Here is a 22,599-nt window from a genome sequence, read left to right as displayed (position 1 = left end):
AAATGTTTGTGGCTTTAAACTTAAGTATTTATTTTGGGGTATTGCTGCTTTTTACTGTGTTTATTGTAGTGTGTGTGTGTGTGTGTGTGTGTGTGTGTGTGTGAGTGATATGAGAGATAGGGTAGAATAATACAAATTGTGTGATCTTTAAATTTCTGATTTAGTTCTGATCTTAAATTAGTTCTGATTTAAATTTAGTTTTATTTTAATTATGTTTTAAATTGGTTGTGTTTTTAAATCCCAGCGTTACCCAGGTACTGTGTGTCTACAAATAAATGGTTTCACCTCTCAGAGTCTCAATTTCTCCTTCTTTAAGATAGGCATAACACCTCTGACTCACAGGATTAGAAATAATGTACGTGTGAGTGGAGCAAAGTGCTTGGCATAGAATAGGTGTTGACTGCACGTTAGCTATTAATACTGGTCTTTGTATATTTGTGTCCACGCCCACTCTTTCTGACTGGGGGTGCCTGTCTGGTGTACCCCCTGAGTGCACGTGTCTGGGTGTTTGATTTGGGCGATTTCTGGGTGGAGCGTGTTTCTCTGGATGTCTTTGTGTCTGGTTTTCTGCGTGAGTGTGTGTGTGACTGTTGGTGTCTGGGCTGGAGTTTGTGCCGTATTTGGGAGGGGGCTTGCTTTTCTTGCCAACTGGGGCCTGCCTTGGAGTGAGGGGAGGGGAGGTGTGTGCGTGTGTGTGTGTGTGTGTGATGGCTGGAAACTGGGCTGCTGACTGTACAGGGTGTGAAATCACCGAGTTCCTCTGGGCGGGGAAGTTCTTCGTTCCTGAGTCAGCCCTTTGGCCTCCAGCCACCCAGCGCTCACTTTTTCCTTCCAGAGAAAGTATTGCTCATGGGGTCCCCCAGAGCTGTCTGCAGACAAATGACCCGGGGGACACCTCTCCCTGATGCAAACTCTACTTTTATGTTCTCCATCCCTAAGATGCTCCCTCCACCTCTGGTCCCTGTATCTCCTTTTCAGACCCCTACGGGCCCCAGAATTCAGAGGAAAGTGTGTCCCCTTTAACAAGGGGCCTCCTGGCTTTACTGAACCCCACGTTGGCCCAGCACCTCCAGGTCCTTGGGAAGCTAGTTACGTACCAGAGCCAGGCTTTGGGCTGGGGCACTGTGCCCCCAGGACCCCTGCCCAATCTTGGGCTCCACTGCCTGGCCCTGATGCCGGGTGTTGGGAAGGGCAAGAGCCTGGGGAAGGGATCCTCCTGTCCTTTTGCTTTTCTGGCCCTCCTCAGGTCTGTCTTGGAGTGCTAAGGATGTTTTGGGATCCAAGGAAGGGAAGCTTTCAGCTGCTTTCTTTGGGAGAATAGAAGATGTCCCATCTCCCACTGACATCTGCTATCTCTATCTCCCTTCCTGGCCCTCTCTTGTAGAGGTTGTGGGCCACACCCAGGGACCCCTGGATGGGAGCCTGTACGCCAAGGTGAAGAAGAAGGACTCACTGCACGGCAGCACTGGGGCTGTCAACGCTGCGCGTCCTGCCCTTTCGGCCACCCCCAACCACGTGGAGCACACCCTCTCTGTGAGCAGTGACTCCGGCAACTCCACGGCCTCCACCAAGACAGACAAGACCGATGAGCCTGTCCCGGGCCCCTCTGCTGCCCCTGCTGCCCTGAGTCCCGAGGAGAAGCGTGAGCTGGACCGCCTGCTCAGTGGCTTTGGCTTGGAGCGAGAGAAGCAAGGCACCATGTACCACACCCAGCATCTCCTGTCCCGCCCAGTGGGGGGCCCTGCTGCGCCCTCCTCTGGCCGCCACGTTGTCCCCGCCCAGGTTCACGTCAACGGCGGGGCCTTGGCATCCGAGCGGGAGACAGACATCCTGGATGATGAGCTGCCTAACCAGGATGGGCACAGCGTGGGCAGCATGGGCACACTGTCCTCCCTGGATGGGGTCACCAACACCAGTGAGGGGGGCTACCCAGAGGCCCTGTCTCCACTGACCAATGGTCTGGACAAGCCCTACCCTGTGGAAACTATGGTCAATGGCGGGGGCTACCCCTATGAGTCTGCCAGCCGGGCAGTGTCTGCCCAGGCTGGCCACGTGGCCCCCATGCGGCCCTCCTACTCTGCACAGGAGGGTTTAGCTGGCTACCAGCGGGAGGGGCCCCAGCCAGCCTGGCCACAGTCAGTGACCACCTCCCACTATGGCCATGATCCTAGCAGCATGTTCCGCTCTCAGTCCTTTCCAGAAACCGAGCCCCAGCTGCCCCCAGCTCCAGCCCGTGGCGGGAGCAGCCGGGAGGCTGTTCAGAGGGGCCTGAATTCCTGGCAGCAGCAGCAGCAGCAGCAGCAGCAGCCTCGCCCACCTCCTCGCCAGCAAGAAAGAGCCCACTTGGAGGGTCTTGGGCTCAGCAGACCTAGCCCCCAGCCACTGGCAGAGCCCCCCATGCCTGGCCTCCCTGAGTTCCCACGGGCAGCCTCCCAGCAGGAGATCGAGCAGTCCATCGAAGCCCTCAACATGCTGATGCTGGATCTGGAGCCAGCCACGGCGGCTGCCCCCCTGCACAAGTCCCAGAGTGTCCCTGGGGCCTGGCCAGGGGCTTCCCCGCTCTCCTCCCAGCCCCTCTCTGGCTCCTCCTGCCAGTCCCATCCACTGACCCAGTCCAGATCTGGCTATATCCCCAGTGGGCATTCCTTGGGAACCACTGAGCCGGCCCTCCGGTCCTCCCTGGAGTCTGTCCCTCCTGGCAGGCCTTACTCACCTTATGATTATCAGCCATGTCCAGCTGGGCCCACTCAGACTTACCATCCAAAGAGCCTAGCCTCCTCCTCGTCTGCTCTCCTTCCAACCACCCAGAGTGCACCAGGGCCTCAGCAACCTCTGGCCTCTCTTCCTGGCTTCACCGCTCAGCCTCAGCTCCCACCAAAGGAGATGACTTCAGACCCATCACGAACTCCAGAGGAGGAGCCATTGAACCTGGAGGGGCTGGTGGCCCACCGGGTAGCAGGTAAGAGCCTTGGGGACCATCAGTGCTTGCTGTCCCCTCCTGACTTCCTCTACACCTTCCCTCTTCGGTCTTGGTTGGTTTTGCTGGGGGAAATGCAGGCACAGTCATCATGCCTCAGTGGGCGCTGCTTTGGCCCGAGGAAGAGGCTGTCAGGAGCCCACATGCCAGCCATCCCTTCCTGCATTCATTGTCTGTTAGGCTCTAAGACAGGTATTGAGAATCAAAGATCAGTGTCTTTCAAGAGCTTTCAGTCTAGTGAGGGAACAGGTACACAGACAGATAATCCTAACAGTGCAGTGTGTGCTACAACAGAGGTGGGGAGCAAAGCCCCAGAGCCTGGGAAAGCAAGGCTTGCCCCCTAGGGCAATCTGCAGGTGTTGACTCGGGTTGGAGAACAGATTTCCTATCAGAGAATGAGCTTATCTTTGTGGAGAGAGGAGAGAGAGTGGGGCAACCAGTCGAGCTTACTGGGGAGATAAATGCAAGAAACAGTGGCATGCCCAGGGCCATGCTGGGAGGGGCAGGAAGTCTCCCTTCCTTCCCTCTGGCCTGAGCTGATGACCATTCCGTGGGGCAGCCAAACTGGGCGGGAAATCCTATGAGTTGGTTTTGTGGTTGACGTGAAGTCCAGCCATGGGTGAACCAGAGCCTGGGGCAAAGGGGACCTTGTACCAAGCCCCTCCGCTGACAGGGTGGTGCGAGGCCGGGATGCAGAAGAGGAGCTGGGCAGCTGACTCTGCCATCTGTCCCTTTTCCTAAATTTAGGGGAAGCTGAGTCACCATGCCAGCTGCAGAGAGGAAGGGAGACACCCTCCCTGGAGATGGATGGTGGGTTTGGAGAAGTAGCTGGGGCCAGGCCTGTTGGCTAGTGGGCTGGGTCTAGGATCTGGTGTGGGGGCATGGACACCCAGCTCCTATGCTTCGGAGCAGAGCACAGTCCCCAGTTCAACTATTGGTAACTTGAAATTGGCCATAATGAAGTATTCACATTATGGAAATTGGCAGTCAGGGCTTCACCTGCTCTGGAGAGTTGGTCTAGCAGCACATCATTGCTTTTACCTGAGTCAAACCACAAGATGAGCAGCTCTATAACCCCGGGGTGAAATGCTCCATGGGGTGGTCCCCTTGGGGCTCCGTCTACTTTTGTCCACATCTGGGCCCCTGTGATACAGAACCCCGGGCTTGTGGGCAGAAACCATTTTCTCCTGGTTTTGTTGAAGGGAGAGGAATGGGTCCTCTCAGTATTTTACAGGGTTGAGGTGTTAGCCTGAGGAATAGTGATACTCTGGTCTAATGACCCAAGGGACTCTTCTCTGCGGGAGAAGGATGAATTTCCTCCCCGTCCCAGAACCCTTCTGTAAAGCCACACTTTAATGGCCCCATAAGGATGTCCCTCTTGTAGCAGCTCTCCCCTCAGCCTTTTCTCTCCTATCAGCTTCTGAGATCTTGACTGTCAACCTCCATATCCTGTAACTGCCCAGATTTTGGCTGCCAAGAAGTCACAGGGAGGGAAGGATATCGTTGGCACAGTATGTCTGTCCCCCAACCCCACTGTCATCTCCTCCACCAGCTGTAAGTGACTTAATCAGGGGAAGGGGTAAGATGTGTATAGGGGACAGTTACATTTGGTCCCCAGGGCCACAAAGGGCCCCTTTGGTCCATGCCCTGTCATGAACAGTATTTCTTATGTCAGCAGTTCTTCTTTGCACACCTTCCTCAGGAGCCCTTCAGGGTATCTGCAGTGCTTGTCTAGATAGAGATGCACCAACAGGATCAATTTGTAGAACAATCTGGGGCCAAGGGATAGACTTTCAGCACTGCCTTTTCCTTCTCATTCTATATTCTTCTACTAGAAGCTGGAACATAAGCTTCAACATGAGTAACCCAGGAAGCTCAGATCTGAGGGAGAACCTCTGTATGGCCATGGATGTGATCTGGTTTCTTCTGGCCTTTCTCCCTCGGGTCTGCCTTTTCTTCCTTGGCTGTCCTCCATACCTCGGTGCTATGTCCCTGGTTCATTCCACTTTGATCCAGCTACTCTTTATGTCTTATTTCAGCTTAGATCTCAGAGACTGTAGGGATAGTTTTCTTAACTTGATAAAGGGTGGGTACCAGAAATCTATAGCACACATCACACTTTCTTGTGAAACGTGAGACGCTTTCCCATTACACCAGGGACAAAACAAAGATGCCTGTTGTCACCACTATCATTTAACATTGTATTAGATATCCTGCCACTGCAATAAGACAAGAAGAAGAAATAAGAGTCAGAGTTGTTGAGTCCATTCAAGTTATCTTATGATCCTGATTCTGTGACTGGAGCGATCTCAGGTGTCTCTAGAGGTAGAGCTTTCAATGCATATTGGAAATCAGATGTGGATCTTATCTCCAAGGAGTCTAGAGTTTAGTAAGGGGAAAAAGAACTGGAACTTTAAAATGAAGTTATTTGGAATAAGAGAGAGATGGAGAAAGTTCTGTGGGAATGAAGAAAAAGGAAAGATCATTATCAGCTAGAGAGATTGGGGAGGCTCTGTGTTGAGTGTGGGTTTTGAACAGAGCTTTGGAAGCTGGGTAGGATTTTGAAAGTGAGTGAGGTCATTGGAGAGAGAGGATACATAATGAAGACAGGAAAGCATAGGACATGTTTGAAGAATAGAGTAGGTTGGGAACATATAAGCTGTATGAGAGAGCGTCAGGAAAGGTAGTCTGTGGCCTGCGTCCAGTTGGTTTTAAATACCAGACTGAGGAGCTTGCATCTTACCCAGTGGCAATGTAGGAAGTCATTACTATGTTTCAGTCAGAAGAGGATGCCATGATCAGGGCTGTAGTTTAAGAAGATGTATCTCTGATGGGTCTGGGCAGGAAGGATGCAAAGGGGGAGAGACTCTGAGCTAGGAGATTTTAGCTTATTAGCTAGCCTAGGTGATGGGGACTGACCATGGAAATACAAAAGAAGAATTGGGTGCCAAGGACTCTGTGGGAATAGAACCAATGCATTTATGAATTGATTGACTGTAGTAGATGAAGAAGAGAGAGACATCAAAGATGATTCTGAGGCTTCATGGATAGAAGCAGAATGATGGTTCCATTAATGAGCCAGAAGTTAGGAGAAGGAGCAGGTTTGATGTAAGGTGAAGACCTCAGTATCAGATGTGTTGAGTTTGAGATGACGGTGGAGCCTCCAGGTAGAGATGTATGGAAGGCAGTTGGACACCTAGAATTGGAGCTTGAAACAGCAGATAGGGCTATAGATTTCAGAGTTGTCCTCACAAAGGTGAAGGTTAAAGCTTTGGGCATGGATGCGATCTCTATGTCAGAAAGCATGGAGAGAAATGACAGAATGAAATGGCCATGAGGGAAAAGGAGGCCAGGGGACTGAGAATGAATGTTCAGGGCAGTGAGAGGAGACTGGGACAGTAGGTCATCACAGAAGTTAGAGTAGGAGAGGGTTTCCAGGAGGAGGAGGGGGAGGTTAGCAGTGTCACTGTGGAGAGATCAGGGGAAAATTCATCGTGCTTGCCAATTAGGTGGCCCCAGTGATGTTCAAGGGCATATTTTCTGTAGAGTGGTGGTGACAGAAACCAGACTGAGGGATTGAGGAGTGAGAGGTGAGAGAGTGCAGACAGCGTATCAGTTACTCTTTTGAGTGGTTTTGTGATAAAAGGGAAGAGGATGGTAGCTGAAGAGAGTAGCAAGATATTGAGAACTTTTTGTGAATATAGGAGCCATGAGAATGCTTTTAGAGAAGGAGAGAGCCCAGGAGGATAATTTAGGCTCAACCAGGAGGTGAAGTACCTCTTCATGAAATAAGAATAAAGATGGATACAGATATAGAGAAATGTTGGTGTCAAGCTTTGGGAGCTTAAATTGAGAACCCAGTTTTTACACTTTGCTATGGAAATAAGAGATGAGACAAGGCCCATTCCATCATTCATTCAACATGTACTCCTAATCCATGCTACATGCTAGTCTAGGCTCTGGAAAAATGGTGATAAACAAAAGAGATAAAAACCCTGTTTTTAAGAAGTAGAAATGGACAATAAACAAATAAGCAAATACACATATAATATGTCCAATGGGTGATTAAGTGTCATAGAGATAAAATAAAGCAGTGAAATGCCAGGGAGGGGTGAGGGGTGGGTGAAAGGCGGTTGCACTTTACATAGGATGGTCAGGGAAAAGGCTTCACTGGTTGGGGAAAGAATGTGCCAGATGGAACAGCAAGTGCAAAGGTCCTGAGTCAGGAGTGTGCCTGGTGTGGGGGATGTAGGGGGCCTGAAGTCAAAGAGGGGATGACAGTGGGGACCAGCTGGCTGTGGGCCTTGTAGGTGATCATAAAAAATTAGGTTTTACTATACATGATATGAGGAGCCTTAGGAAGGATTTGGGCAGAGGCATGATATCCCTTGACTTGTTTAAAAAGGATTAGTGTGGCCAGGGTGGAAGAAGACCAGATAGGAAGCTGGTGTTATCGATCAGGATGGTGTCTAGAGATGGTTAGACGTGCTCGGGTTGTAGACATATTTGGGAGGTGGAGCCATCAATATTTACAAGGAGACTAGACATGGGATGTGAGAGAAGGCAAAGTCAAGGATCCTGGCCTGAGCAACTGGAGGATGGGATTCCTCTTTATTGAGATGGAGAAGAATGTGGGAAGAGCTCGCTTAGAGGCATTATCAGAAGTGTGATTTTGGCCACGTTAGATTTGAGATGCTCACAGAATGTCCAAGATGGTTGGATATGTAAGTCCGGAGTTGATGGAGGGAAAGTTGGAGCTTAGAAATGTGGGAGTTGTCAGCATATGGATGGATATGAAGCAAGGAGCTACATGACACTACCCAGCGGGTGAGCACAGATGGAGGAGGTCCCAGGATTAAGTTCTTGAACATTCAGCAGTTGGAGACATGAGAAGGAACCAGCAGAGAAACTGGTTTGGAGCAGCTTTCGAAGTAGAAGAAACTGAAAAAGATGTGTTTCCCTGGAAGGCAGGAAGGGGTGATATTTGCCCCTGTGCGGCCCCTGTGGTGTGAGATGGGTTGGAATCAGCTGGGGTGAATAAAAGGACATCGCTGGTCCTTACGGTTCATCCAGGCTGGCTCATCTTAAGAACATTTCAGCGGTGCCCAGCAGTTTGGGGCAGGAGTAGGAAATCCTAAGTGGTTCCCATGGAAGGGGATTATTAAGAGGGGGTGTGATGGAAGAATGAAGGGCTGAGGGGTGCTCTGATGCTAGAGAAGATGACCCTCGGGCTCAGACTAGCAGGGTCACTGGTGAATCCTGGAAGAGACAGGTGACCATGAGAGGAGGGAGGTCCTGGGATGGGGCTGCTCTGAATGTGAGGGCAGGTGGGGCGATAGGATTGAAATCTCCTGGTCCCAGGCCGGTAGCTTCTTGCTCCACGCTGGGGTTAGAAAAGAGAGATGTGGGTGGTGTCCTTCCAGACAGCAGCAAGTCCACCTGCCCTTTGGAGAAGCAAGACCCTGGACCACCCTCTTTTCTTGTCTGCCACCCTGCCCACCTCCCTCCAGTGTGTGGCCAGATCCCAGACTCAGAACACCAATTAATCTTGATTTTCTCTTTGTTTTTGTTTTGTTTCGTCCTGTTTAATGCCTTGTCCCTTGCATTCTCCGTGTGTCCCGTGTCCATCTGTCCCCTGTGCCATGGGTGTGGTGCCTTCCTTGCCTGGTGTCCTCCCCTCCACCCTGCCTCCCCTCCCTGCTTCCCTCTGCCGGCTCCCCTGGGGTGGGGATGGGCAGCGTACAATGCCAGGCTGCAGGGCATTGGGCGGAATGTCAGCTCCGGGCACCATCCTCTCCACCGGCTCCGATCCACCTCTCTCTCTGGTTGGTACCTCTCCCCCTCCCATCTTTGCTCTCAGTTTCTCCCTCTTGCTTTCCGCCTTCATGTGCTATTCCCGCTAGACTTTTACCCACTTTCTTCCACCCTCCTCATTTCCCACTTCTTCCTCACTTTTCTTTCTCTCCCTCTTCTGTTCTTTTCTTTCTTTCTTTTTAATTCTCATTGCCCTCCTCCTCTCTCCTTGCCTACCTCTCCTCCTCGCTCTCCCTCCTCCCTCTCTTTTCTGCATGAGCGAGTGCTCCCACTTCTGCATGGACATGGCATGATGCTTCCAGCCTTGGCCTTCCCTGCTGGGAACAGGATCTGGGGTGACTAGACCAACTTTCAGAGTCCTGGTGGACACTCAGGGCTTTGCAATGAGGGTGCTCAGTGAGAGTTCAGGACAGCCTAGCTCTTTAGCTGCCCCAACCAGACCACCTGGGCCGCCTGGCCAGAGCCTCAGTGGGTACAGTACTTTCCATGGACCATCGGGCTCAAGACACAAGCTGGTGCCCTGGCACCGGCTGCTCCATCCACTCTTGAGTACACACTCCCTGGGGACAGGGCACCCCCTCTGACCTCATCCTGAGCCTCTGATCCTAGGAACCAGGGCCAAGAGTCAGAAGCCCTGGGTGTGGTCCTGGCTCTGCCTGTGACCACCTCTGTGACACTTCTGGGTGAATCTCTTAATTGCTTTGAGCTCAATCTCCCAGTGTGATAGAGGATCATAGCCTTGCTGGGTACTGTTTGCATGATGCCTTGATGCACCCCAATATTGTGAACCCTCCATCGAGGGTCACGTTCCTCTCTTTGTTGTAGTCCACTAGTGTCTCTCTCCCTGGCTCTTGGACATCAGGCCCATAGGCTTTTAACCCTGGGGAGGGACTCCCCTCATCCTTTCCCTGCTCCTTGGAGCCCGGCGGCCCAGGTAGGGAAATCATGTGCTCAGGCTTACCCCATGCGTGGCCTTGAGCAGTTCTGGGAAAAGGCTTACTGGGCGGTGGAAACTGTTGACTCCCAGTGGCAATATCTGGTGCTTTCACGACCATGGATAACGGGGAGATGGCTCTAGAAGAACGCCCCCTGTCCGCCTCCTCTCCTGTCCCTTCACCCTTTTCTCGGCCCAGTGGTGGGGAGTGCAGTGTTCAGCTGGGCCTAGGGGTTTGGGGGCAGTTCTGGGGTGGTGGGCCTGTCCTGAGGGGAGCTGGCATGGCTTGCCCTGGGGCTGCTAGTGTGACTGCCGTGTGGCTTTCTGGTGCCCTGGCCCAGCAGGTGGCCTCCCGGATCCCCTCACTTCCGGAGCCCCAGGCAAGCAGTCGGACACCCAGCCCTGCCACCTGGAGCTGAGGAATCCAGTCTTTTGGAAATTGGAAGGCTGGAAAGAAGAGCTGGGTCTGTGGGGGTAGAAGCGGCCAGTCCAGGGGGCATAGGGGAGGCATGTGATGAAACCCGACCTGAGGGCATTTGTCTGCAGGGGCCCAGGACCGGCTGGCAGCCATGCTCTATCAAGGTGGTGTATTGATGTATGCTGGGGCTGCAGCCCCTAGAATTGCCCGTGTGTGTGTGTGTGTGTGTGTGTGCTCGCGCGCACGCATGTATGTGATGAAGGGGATTCACGGCCTCAGGTGCAGCCCACTTTAGGGGAGCTTTGGAGCCATCTGTCCCCCTACGCACAGCACCATCCTGGGGGGCAGAGTGAGAACCCACGGGAGACGGGGCTATTCCTGTACCCTGCTTTTCTTGTCTGGTGGCCGATGTGGAGGCCCTGGGCTACACTGACTACCATCCTCCAGGCGGTGGGGAAGGCCTGATGCCCACAGGGTGTGAGTGACCCTTGGAGGACGACAAAGGGCCTCTGGATGTAGCGTATTATCATTGTAAGGGCCACTTTCTGGCCATCAGGGTATCCATTCCTCTGGGATGGGAGCTCGAAGGCTGGACTCACCAGCTTTGCTGGGAAGACCTTCCAGGGCCCCTTGCCTGCCTCTCTTTCCTCCTTTCTTCATGAGCTCCCTCTGGGCCCCGGTTTCCTAGTGGGGAAAGGCTGATGGTGGAGCTTCTGAGGGTGACTGTGCCCCACTGCTATACCTGTCGGGCTAAGGCTGTGTGCGCCCCCGCCTGTGTATGCATGTGCCTGTGTGCGTGCAGGAAGACACAGAGGCCCTGAGAGCGGGGCCAGGGCCAAGAGACTGAGAAGGTCCCAGGGTCGGGGGTGGTGGGGGAGGCGGGCAGTGTGGGGAGTGGGCCTATTTTCATTATCCATCCGTCTCTGGGATGTGAGGGAGGGGTGTTCTCCCTCTGACACTGGCTGTCAGCTTGTGTCCAGACATCCCAGCTTGGCTGAAGAACAATGGAGCTCTCTTCTCTCCCCTCTGCCGTGGCCCGCCTCCCCTCCCATAGAGAAAGACAAGGGAGAGAGAACATGGCTCTCTGAGCACTCCAGGGCAGATCTGGGCCTGCCAAGGGGGACAACAGTGAGACACTGTGTTCAAAGAATGTGAGAGGCCCAGGCCAGCCACTGGGGCTGTGGGGGCACTCTGCGGGAGAGGGGCTGCCCCCGTGGGAGTGGAATGCAGGGTCTTCCCCCATCCGCAGTGGGAGACTCTGCCCTGCAGCACTCTAGCTCTTTGGACATCAACCTGTCCACCCCCCTGCCTCTGGACAGAGCGTGCTCCCGCGTGCCAGTCTGTTAGCAGCGGCGAGGGGGCTTGAAGAGGTGTGATTGCTCTCAAGTGTCTGACCGCCTTGGGCTGGGATCTCACACCTCCACAGCCCAGAAGCCCCTCCAACAGTCCAGCCTCCTCTCCGGGTGGCTGCAACCATCTGCGGCCCCTGAACATGGAGGACGTTTTGGATGCGTCAGGGAGAATGTTCTCTGTCCCTCTGGGAGATTCAGGCCCTCAAATTGAAACAGACCCATTTCTCAAGGGCAGACATCAGATCCCCAAATGGGGAAACTGGCCACCCTTTGCAAAGGCAGAGGGATCTGCCAGAAAGAGGCTGTGGGGCTGGGTGAGCCGGAACTGAGACGAGCCCTAATGCATTTCTTTTAACCTTGGGGCTGAACTTGGTTCCAAACCCCAAGAGCCTTTCCCGAATGGGTCTCCTTTGTCACAATTATTATTAGAAAATCAATGGCTATGTCTGTTTCTCTCTAATGTTTTTGCCAGGAATGAAACCAGCAGCAGCTCTGGACCAAACTGCCCAGGGAGGCCTGAAAGGGAAGGGAACTTGGTGGAGGTGGGGGAAGCGTAGCCCCCACGGGGGTCCCCATCCGAGTTGGTGGGAGGTACAGCCGCTTCTCTGACAGCTGGGAGCCTGGGATTTCTGTAGGGCCCCTGGGCACTGCTCAGCCACTTAGAGCCGTGCCCCATCTTTCATCTGGGCTGTTGCTCATAATGGCCCCCATTTTTCTATTCTGAGAATAAGGGCCCTTTGAAGTGAGGGACTTACTTGCTTTAAGTAAAGCCGTTTGTGAGTCTGGTTTACTGTCTTCAACCGGGGCTCTTTTTTCTCGCTTGAGATGGTAGGCAGGTTGCCTCTGAATAATGAAGAGCCCAAAGTGGAACCCCAGAACACCCCTCCCCCACCCCAGGGTACCTTCTGCATTTGCAGAGTCGTGCCAGTCCTGCTGCTGTCCAGACGGGGCTCCCAATTATGGGACAGTACGTGTGCGTGTCTCTGAGTGACTATGTGTGAGAGAGAGACTGTGTCCGTCCCTAGACTTGGCAGCCAGCAGCCTGCTGTTCATGAGTAGGAAGGCTTCCCAGTATGTGTTTTTCATGGCTGCCTTAGTGGCTGTGCCAGGTGGGAGCTGGGGAGCCCCCCAGGGCCATGCAGACCCCATTGTGGAGGGTAGATGATGATTCAGTTTGAATGAGGGTGATTTCTGCTTGGCTGCACTGACTCTTTCCTGGGGCCAGCTGTGTATGTGTGTGTGTGCACGCGTGTACTTGAGTGTGTGTGTGCATGGGTGCCATGGGGCAGTCTTTCCACAAATGCTGGCTTGAGGCTGGTGTAGCCAGAGTCTCACAATGCCTTTGGTAAGTCCCAGCACCTCCTCTTACCTCGCCTGCCCTCATGGGTGGTGGTGAGGGCCGGGCTGAGAGTTTCCTCCTGCAGGGTAATGAGGATGAGGGGCATGCCCTCAGGCTGGGCCTTGGCCTCTGGGCCCTGGGGTGTAAGTTTTCTAGGATTCTGGAGCTAGCTCAATGAGGCAATGGGTTTCGTGCCGCAGCCCAGCTGTGGGAAGAGGGGTGGGAAGGGAGGAGGGTGAGATTAACAACGTCCCCAGGCCCGTGGACTGGAAGGGAAGTACACAAAAGCAGATGGAGTCCATGACTCTAGGCTCTTTGCCTGCTGTTCTGCTGGGAGGGGCAGGTGGGGACCTGGACCATTTTGGGGGCAAGAAGGGGGTGGGTAGATAAGGGGTCAGCATAAGGGAAATCAGTAGGAGGTTTTAGAGGTGCACTGGATGAAGGCTAGGGAACCCCAGAGAAGGCCAGTGATATTCCAGGGGCCGGCTGGGGCCGGGACGTCATGACGAGTCTTAGTCATTTCTTGGTTTCTTCTCGGGAGCATGGTTTGCAGGATGAGGCATCATCCACTCTTTCCAAAATCCTTCCCCACGGGCCTGGTGTTGCTTGTTGGTTGATGCAGTCGCCTTGGAGACTGTCTCTCCTCCCACCACCTTCCCTCACTTGCCTGGAAGCTCTGGCCCTCTGCCTCTGGGGCTTGGAAGAAATTGACATCTGTTTCTTGTATCAGTCCTTTGTGCTCCAGGCCCCAGCCCTGTGCAGAGTAGAGATTCTTGGTGAAGGCCAGCTCAATCGAAGCAGGTCCCCAACCCTGCAGAGAAACCTGGGTGTGGGCAGAGGCAGGCTGCGGGGAGATGAGCCCCACTCCAGCTTGGCCCCCTGGGCTGAGACACACTGCCCTCTCTGGGGGAATGATCAAGCCTTTCCCCCGTGTCATGCTCATCACCTTCTGCACCCTGCCATTCCTCCCAGGGGTGCAGGCTCGGGAGAAGCAGCCTGGAGAGCCCCCAGCACCTCTCCGGAGGCGGGCGGCCAGCGACGGGCAGTATGAGAACCAGTCACCAGAACCTGCATCCCCCCGTAGCCCGGGGGTCCGCTCCCCTGTCCAGTGCGTCTCCCCGGAGCTGGCTCTCACCATCGCTCTCAATCCTGGAGGGCGGCCCAAAGAGGTGAGTCCTGGGGCCCCAGAGGGTAGCAGAGCCCACCTGAACTATTCAGGAATTTGATGGTCACCTGGCTGGCACTGACCTGTCAGTAAACTCAGTAATTTTTCCTCCCTAGGTCTCCTCTCTGGCCTGTGGAGCCCATTTCCTTTTCTAAATAGCTTTTATGCCCCTACTTCTTCCATGAACACTGAGGCTGAGGTTCCCTTCTGACCCCTAAAGAGGGCACCTTAGTGGGGTGGTCAGCACCCTGGATATGACATAGGTGACCGCAGTCTCTAAACTCCAAGCCAGATCCTATAGACTGAGAGTTTTTTAGCCCTTTCTAGACATTGGGTTTTCTTGGGAGATCTAATTTCAGTGCCAAAGTGCATTTCTGAGACGTTTCAGTAGTTTGAGGAAGTAGGTCTTAAACTTTAATGAGGTTAACAGTCACTAGGGAGTTTGTTTAAAATGCAGATTCCCAAGTCCCTGTCCAGAAAGCCTACCATAATAGACCTGGGACGGGACCCAGGACTCTGCATTTTAAACATGCGCCCTGGAAGATCCTGATGTGAGTGGTCCGTGTTTGATAAAGCCCGGGCTAACAAGTCATTCTGGATATAAATGACTTTTGGACATCTTTTCTCTCCTGCCTTCTGGCAGGACCCCAGTGCCCTGCCCCAAGCCTCTTCTCTTTGGCCTTGTTGTGAAATATTTCCAAGGCAGGTGCTACTGGACTGTGGCAAATAGACACTTTCTAGCCTCTTGACTGCAAAAAGTTGTTGGGACCACAGATGGCGGAGGTCTCCCTTTGACCTCTGTGTTTACCTGGGGAGGGTGAGGGGCCAGCCTGGTTAATTGGGAGCCTTCCTCCTCGGGGTCATGGGCACCCATGGGTACCCCCTTTCCCTCCCTTGTTGTCCTGCAGCCCCATCTTCACAGCTACAAGGAGGCCTTCGAGGAGATGGAGGGAAGCTCCCCGACCAGCCCACCGCCCAGTGGGGGTAAGAACTCCGCACTCAGCCTACTTTCCCTGCGACCCCTCTGGCCTGTGTAAGCTCTCCAGGTTTGGGGGTGCTGGCAAAGTTGGGCAGGGCCAGAATCTGCTGCTTCTCATCCCTGTGGCTTGTTTTACTTCAGCCTCCTTCCCCCACTGCTCTTCTGTCCTGTTGTCCACGCTCACACATCTAAGGATGCAGCAGCCACAGGCCTAGCATCCAGACTGACCTACAACCACAGGGCTCCTGGACTCCCATATTGTGGAGTTTGCCTGGTTGATGAGAGCCTCTGCAGCCTTATGTACAAAACATCCCTCATCCTAAAGTGATTCTTTGTGACTTGCTGGTGTATCTCTGAGACACCCCCGGGCCTTCTTGATTCTGATCCTTGTTTCTGTCTGGGTTCAGGCACCTCTTCCACTGTGGGCAACCTGTTTAATTTCCACCAAGGAAAGAAAGGCTTAGAACCCTCAGGCTGACCATGTCCCCATCTCATCCATCTCTTGGCCTCCAGATAGGAGCATTTAGTCTGCATCTCCCTGATGCTCTCACTGGAGAGGCAAATCCCTGTAGGGCAGAGACATTTCCACCCACAGAGAAGACCTGGGTGAGCCTAGGAGAGGGGCAGTGTTCCTGTATATGGTAGAAGAGACACAAGGAGGAGCTGGGGGAGGCCGTGATGGAGCAGTACTCAGGGTCCCTGTGAGAGTCCCAGGTTGGCAGAGATGGAGAGACTGATGATGCTCTAGGGTCAGATTGGGTGGGCCTGGCCCAGGCTATCCATTTGCTCCAGTCAGAGGGGAGGAGGGTGAGGACAGGAGAGTCAGAGCTGGCCATGCCTTCTGGTGGTTGGCTGTCCTGCACAGGGAAGGAGTGTGGCACCGGTACCTGTCCGCTGGGCCAGCAGAACTCATGCTGGCTACCATCTTGGATAAGCAGGAGACTGAAGTTAGGAGTGGATACCACGGCTGTTCCTAGAGCAGCACTGTCCAATGGAAAAATAACATGAGCCATGTTTGCAAGAGAAAATTTTCTAACAGCTCCATTAAAAAACATACAGGAAACTGGAGAAATTAATTGTAATGACTTTTTAAATTTAGCCCCAAATATCTAAAATATTATTATTTTGATAGGTAAATCAAAATAAAAATATTAATTATATATCTTACAATCTTTTTTAAAAAATCAAAAAAGAGGCTGGTGAAATTAATTTTGATAATAGGTTTTATTCAACCCCAAAGATCTAAAATATCATTTCAATATGTACTCAGTATAAAAAGATATTTTGCATCATTGTTTCATACTAAGCCTTTGAAATCCAGTGTGCGTTTTACACTTACAGCACATCTTGCCTCAGACTGGCCACACTACAGGTGCTCCATAGCCTCATGTGGCTCGTGGCTCCCATACAGGACAGTGTGAGCCCAGGGCAATCTGTTCAAGACAGTTCTGTGGCCTTTTATAACTCCATGGAATCTCTCTCCCTAGTCTTAACCCCCTACCTTCACACCTGCTCTGATTCCCTCTTGGTCCCAACAGCCAGGATCCTGGCCATCACCCTGTTTGGGATGAAGCCATCTGGGCCAGGCTAGAGTTGGGTTCTGCCACATGTTTCTGTTCCCATTCTTCCCTCCCTCCCCTTGGCCAGTCACGGGTGCTCCCGTGGGAAGAATAAGTTAGAGGTTTCCTCTATGCACAGGGTTGGGAGAGGGACAGAGGTGGAGAAATGTGAGGAATTCTTCTCTTGGGAAGCCAAGCCTTGCCTGGCTTTAGGGCCACCCACTAGTCTGCCTCAGCAGAAGGGCCAGATGCCTGGGGACTGAAGACAGGAGTGATTAGGGAGCTGGAGGTGCTGAGGGGAGCCTAGAGAAACCTCCCACTGCCTCTTGTCCCCTCGTCCCCTGCACCTCCTCTCATTGTTTCACCTGTGCCTCTGTTGCACTTGTTGGGGAAACACATGCGGACTTCTGGGCTGGAGAGGCTTCGTGCTCATTCTTCCATAATTAATTATATTCAAATGCATTAATAAGTGTTTGATAAGTGTCTGTTACAAGACACCTCTGTGTGTGTGTGTGTGTGTGTATGTGTGAGAGAAGGAGGGACAGACAGAAGCACGCAGGCCTAGACCTACCCCAGGCCTGGACGTGTGTGTTAGTATGTGTTTGTCCTCTCTGCTGTATTTGTCCATTGGGTATCTCAGGATGGAGTGAAGGTGGAGTGACAGGTGGGCCACCCATCTGGACTCGTGTGATGGCTCTCTTTTCCCATGGACACCTATGTACACCTGCGTGTGCACAAATAAGTTATTTAAATTGCTGCATTGAAAGGTTATATTTTGGAGGGGCTAGTTGCCTATAGGTCTCACTGTCTTTTGGGAAAGGGAAGCGGTGCCAGGGAAGGTCCCCAAGCTGCTGTGTTTGTCCTAGGCACCCGAGGGCCACAGCTAGTCTGTTGAGGCCATCAGTGTGGGGCAGGCAGCCTCAGGCTGTAGCAGTTCTGTGTGGCTGCTGTCCTCAGTGGCTGTGGCCTCTGCAGGCTCCCGAGAGCTGTGATAGGAGACACAGAGCTCATTTCTTTACTTCTTGAAGAGGTGTGTTAGGAGAAATCTCGTGACTGGGCAGAGCAACCGCCCAGCATCAGCTCAGAGTCGCCACGTCCTCGGCTGATGGGAAAAAGCCTGACTGCCCTTTCTGACCTGTGTGTCCTGTGACACTTCCAACCCAGACAGGCGGCTTGGGAGGGAGCTGGGGTTCGCGCAGGGAAGTGGTGCTCTTGGCCGAGGATTGTGGAGATGGGGCTTCTTCCCCTTCCAAAACATTGAGGTTTTGAGGGGTGGGTAAGAGAGCCTCTGCTGAGAAATTCTTTCCTCCTGGGGTTTGCAAGGGATCTGCTTGCTTGAGGGCCAAAGCCCTGTGACCAAGGGCTGGTCTGGGTCCTAGGGTTGGTTCTGCTGGTGGTCCCTTCCTCGCCTTCTGTCCTTTACAGGGTGCGCCATCTTAATACTACATTTTCTTTAAGTCCATCTACGTGCCTTATTTAGAAAGATTGTGTGTGTGTGTGTGTGTGTGTGTGTGTGTGTGTGTGTTAGGGGTGGGATGGGGAAAGTAAGAGGAGGTGGGTAGGGAGAGAATAACATAGAGCAAGTCAGAGAGCGCCCAGGAAACCTGCACGTGTGTTCTAAGCATGCGATGTGAAGGGACCATAGCGAAGCAACTAAGGGCCTCGGGAGAGAAACTGTTTTCTCGAGGCTGATGGGCAGGGCCGTTCCCTGGCTGCCTTTACCCTTTGCACCGCTGAGCCATGGAGAAACAGAGACAGGAGAGGAGCCATAGCAGCACCCCAGGGCTGGAGCTGGCTCCGCTGCTCCGTCTCCTGCTGCCCCCCTTCCCCAGCATGCCCTCACTTAGGAGGGGTCCCCTCCCCACATCTCCACCCCGAGCTCACTCCCGGGGTCTCCCCTCTTCTTTCTGGCACAGTGCGCTCCCCCCCAGGTCTGGCCAAGACACCCCTGTCTGCTCTGGGCCTGAAACCCCACAACCCAGCGGATATCTTGCTGCACCCCACAGGCGGTGAGTGACTCTGGCAGGAAGGGAGGTGGTCCGGGAGGCCGAAGGGAGGAGAGGGGAGTTGGAGGACCCCTGTGGTCCTGGGCAGGGCCCAGAGGTGGTGGGTTCTCGGGACCCTTCTGGAAACAAGGTGGCAGCCTGGCTTTGTGCCCACACTGAGGGCAGGCCTGGGTGGGGCTCTGTGCAGCTGAGGGGGACTAATCCCTCTGTAGCCTTCCTGCCCAGGAAGGGGTCAGTGCCACTTCCAGCGTCCTCTGGCCTGGGGGTTTTGGAGGCCTACCTTGTTTCTGTGGAGTTGGTTAGCTCTCTGCCGGATGCCTGGCTCCCCACCCTGCAGTGCTCAGACACTTGTGTACACACACACATACACACACACACGTGCATGCACACACCCCAGGTTCACACCTAGTCACACTTCCCAGCTTCTCTCCTTCCTGTGGGAAAAGGGAAGGTGGGGGCCCTGGGCCCTTACTGGCCATTTTGAACAGACTGAGCCCAGAAACTTGCTCCCTAGACTCCGGTTTTTGGGCTGGGCTGAGGCTCTGGGGGCCAATTTTGTTTCTTTTCCTTAGTCACCAGAAGACTGATCCAGCCAGGTAGGCGGGCAGTGGCATGCAGGTGTGACCTACGTGGACACATGGCCGGGCACAGCCTCCCACTCAGGATGTGTCTGCATGGTCAGGGACACTGAGTCACCGGGTGGGGGGCTGCCTCTCACCAGGCCCGCACACTCCTGCTTGAGGCATGGGGACAGTGACAGGGACGCCGGGCTGCTCCTGAGAGTGAGGCCCTCTCCCCTGGGAGCCCTGGATCTGGGGGCAGTCAGGATGGACTGCACCCCCTTACCCTACAGCTCTTCTGGGGAGCTTGTCTCTGCCCTGGGCTCACCCTGCTTTCCCAACTGCCTTTTCTCAGCAAAGTCTCTCAAGAAATAATCCCTGTTAACCCATCTCTCTCTTTCCTTTTTGCTCTCCCTTTCCTCTTCATCACCTGCCTCTGTCCTGCCTCTCCTTCCTCCCCACTTCTCTTCTCATCTTCCCTCAGAGGAGGATGAGGGGAAGGGGGTGACAGAGCTTCCCAAAGGTAAGTGTGGCCTTGCTGTGTGGCCGCTCCCCACTCTCCAGGGCTGGGAATGGCATTTCACTTCGAGTTTGCGCTGCCTGGCTTGGGGGCAGCTCTTTGCTCTGATCGGGTCTCGTGTGACACATCGCCCCCAGTCCCCACCCCCTGGTGATGAGCTGTCACCCTGGATGCTGACTGAGGTGCCCGCAGCTGCTGGGCATGGGTCTGGGCGCGGCCAGTGTCCCGGTGCTAGTGCGGTGCCCCCTGGCTGACAAAATGCCCCTCCCCAGCAGCATTTTTGCCCCCCCAACCTGGGGTGCAGCCAGCCCCTTCAGAGGGCGGGGGCCCGTCACCCCATTGCCCAGTCGTGTTCCGCACTTACAGCTCAGAGCAGGGTTTCTCAATGTCGGCACCACTGACAGTTGGGGCCGACAGCTCTCAGTTATGGTTGCTGCCCTGGGCCTTGTAGGGTGTTTAACAGTGTCTCTGGCCTCTACCTGCTACATGCTGGTAGCACTCACCCAGTAATGATGATCAAAATGTCTTCAAAATGGCAAATGTCCCTAGGGGAATAACCACCCCCAGTTCAGAGCCACTGTCTTGGAGCCACGAGTTGCCCTCTTGACACCCTTGCGTGATTTCCTGTCAGCACAGGTGGTAGGACATCCATCTTTCTGGGAACTTGGATGCCTTTGGGGATTTTGGAAAAGCCACGGACCCACCTCTACTCAAATGCATTGGGACACCCATGCACATAATTGTGACAGTTTCAGGGAGTTAGCACGATATAGATGAATTCCACATTGCACACAGGGAAGCAGAGAGGTGATGTAATCTGGCTGAAGGCCTTTAACTTATTAGGGACACAATTCAAATGATGACTCAGAGCAGCAGGTGAAATGAAGGCGTCCTGCCTGGAACCCCCTGGGCATGGTTCTGGGCATCCACGTCCCCATTTCCACCCCAGGGGCTTGGACTAGGTGGGCACCGAGGCACCTTCCGGCTCTGACGTGTTAGGTGTTCTGACTTCTTACCAGAGCCTGGGTTCCCTGTGGCCTCTGGTTTCTTAAGCCCACTTCCTGCTTTCCTTTCCACTTACTACCTTGATTTTCTATCCGCAAAGTGGGCGTGGGCTGTGCCCCGCTGTATCTGCCATCACCCAGTAAGATGGCTGGAGCTTCCCATAAAACTCGCCCAGTCCTAGCCAGCTAGAGTTCAGGCAGCAATGCCAGGCTGCCTGGGGTACAGAACAAGGAAGCCCCCATCAACAGATCCTAGAATCAGGTGAGCCACGCATGCTCCCGGCTGCTGGTTCCCGACAGGGCAGTGGAGCTGGGACAGGGGTCTGAACAAGCTGGGGCCTGGAGCCAGTGTTCGTGTGCTGTGTTTCAGGTGCCCACCCATGCAGCAGGCTTTCAGCTTTCCTCATGGTTGCTGATCTCCACGGGCTGGGGGACCTCACACACTCTCCAGTGGGAAGGTCTGAGGGTGAAAGGTGCTGGTTGTGTGTTTCCCACTTTGGGGTGACTCTTTAGAGGAGCGAGTATCCACAGAATGGAACTGACACCCGCCCCTTGCGCCTTATGAATGAATCTCAGCCTACAGGGCATGAGCCCTCTGACCCTCCTCCCTCTGCCCTGGAGTCACGGAGTTTGCAGAGGAAGGTTCTTAGGGATCAACTCAGCCACACCCCTCATTTTCACAGAAGTGGAACTGAGGTGCATGTTTTGGGGTGAGGGTGGGCCATCTGCCCAAGGTCATAGTTAAGCGGCCAAAACTGGACTTACTGGTCTCCTGTCTCCTTGTCAAGTGGCCGTTTCAAAGCCCTCGTCCTGCCTCCAGGCGCCGTGCCCTGGGATTCCAGCGTGGGGGTTGGAATGCCTGTCATGGCCTGGGAAGCCGGTCGGGTGGGGGCAGGGGGCAAGGCCTTGGGCCGCCAGTCCCACTTCTCCTGACTCACACATCACCTCCCGGGTCAGACTTAAAAGCACATTCTTTGCTGACCCTCAGAAGTGCTGCTTGATTTCCCTGCTGATACTTTGATGGGAAACTCAGAAAAAGAGGCCTGTGAGAAAAAATGATGAGAGGCAGACTTACTCAGCTACGGGGAGCAGAAGACTTTAGGGGAGTCTGCTCTGTTCAAAGTGCTATGCTAGATGCTTTTCATTCATTCATTCTGTCATTCGTTGATTCATTTTTTCAATAAATATTTTGTGTGCCTACCATGTGCCAGGCACTCTGGGGATATAATGATAAGCAGCACTATGGTTTCTAATCTCATGGAGCAAATGCATGAACAGGCCAGAATTAAATTATCACTCAAAATTACATATTGTGATACGTGCTCCAAAGGGAAGGGATTCCGTTTGATGAGACCCTGGCTGAAGAAGTAAGATGTGAGGGTGAGTGCATTAAGTTGGTGACACTGGGATGGGAGAAAAGCATTCCATGTAGAGGTAAAGGGCACGTGTGAAGGCCCTGAGGTGGGAGGAACAGCATGTTCTTTCCAGGAACTGTGAAATCAGTGAAGTGAGAGCAAAGGGTAGCTGGAAGGTGGAGCAAGAGGGAGTGTGGGACAGAGTGAGGGTCATTGGGCAGGGGCAGGACCATGTGGGGTCATTGTCACATCATCTTGTTTAATAATCACAGAAAGACTGAGAAGAAGGTGGTAGGAACCCCAGTTTGCTGATGAGGAGATGTTTAGGGATGTTAAACGACTTGTCCAGACCTAGACAGTCAGTCAGGGGCACAGCTGAAAGCCTACCCTGGATCAGCACATGGAGGCTGCCCCTTTCCATGTGGTTGCACAGAGCACAACCTCTAAACGTGGGCTTGGAGACTGGGAGCTCTTCTCTGTGATGGAAAGAGATGAGGAAAGCCTGCAGCAGTAAAGACAGGAGGTCAACACTGGGGACATCTTCCCCATGGTGAAATGGAAAGAAATTCCTGAAACTTCTTCCCTGGAGGAACAGGAACAGGGAACATTCAGCTAAG

General features: G+C 53.6%; 1 protein-coding gene across 13 annotated transcripts in view; it reads left to right on the top strand.

Moving 5' to 3' along the window:
* TNS1 (tensin 1) overlaps positions 1–22,599 on the top strand; it is a 194,043-nt gene that overhangs the window by 146,236 nt on the left and 25,208 nt on the right. For 5 of the 13 annotated variants that reach the window (XM_074364276.1, XM_074364280.1, XM_045512014.2 and 2 more), the window contains 7 exons: positions 1,385–2,959; positions 8,716–8,802; positions 13,807–14,003; positions 14,908–14,983; positions 18,454–18,546; positions 19,116–19,139; positions 19,588–19,626. In XM_074364276.1, coding sequence (XP_074220377.1) covers positions 1,385–2,959; positions 8,716–8,802; positions 13,807–14,003; positions 14,908–14,983; positions 18,454–18,546; positions 19,116–19,139; positions 19,588–19,626 — 2,091 coding nt within the window. The remainder of the gene's footprint in view (positions 1–1,384; positions 2,960–8,715; positions 8,803–13,806; positions 14,004–14,907; positions 14,984–18,453; positions 18,547–19,115; positions 19,140–19,587; positions 19,627–22,599) is intronic. The other 8 variants (XM_074364278.1, XM_074364274.1, XM_074364275.1 and 5 more) reach the window with 8 other exon arrangements.

This window comes from Camelus bactrianus, chromosome 5 (genome assembly GCF_048773025.1).
Source record: "Camelus bactrianus isolate YW-2024 breed Bactrian camel chromosome 5, ASM4877302v1, whole genome shotgun sequence".
Taxonomy (NCBI): domain Eukaryota; kingdom Metazoa; phylum Chordata; class Mammalia; order Artiodactyla; family Camelidae; genus Camelus; species Camelus bactrianus.
This window is presented reverse-complemented; position numbering and strand designations above follow the sequence as displayed.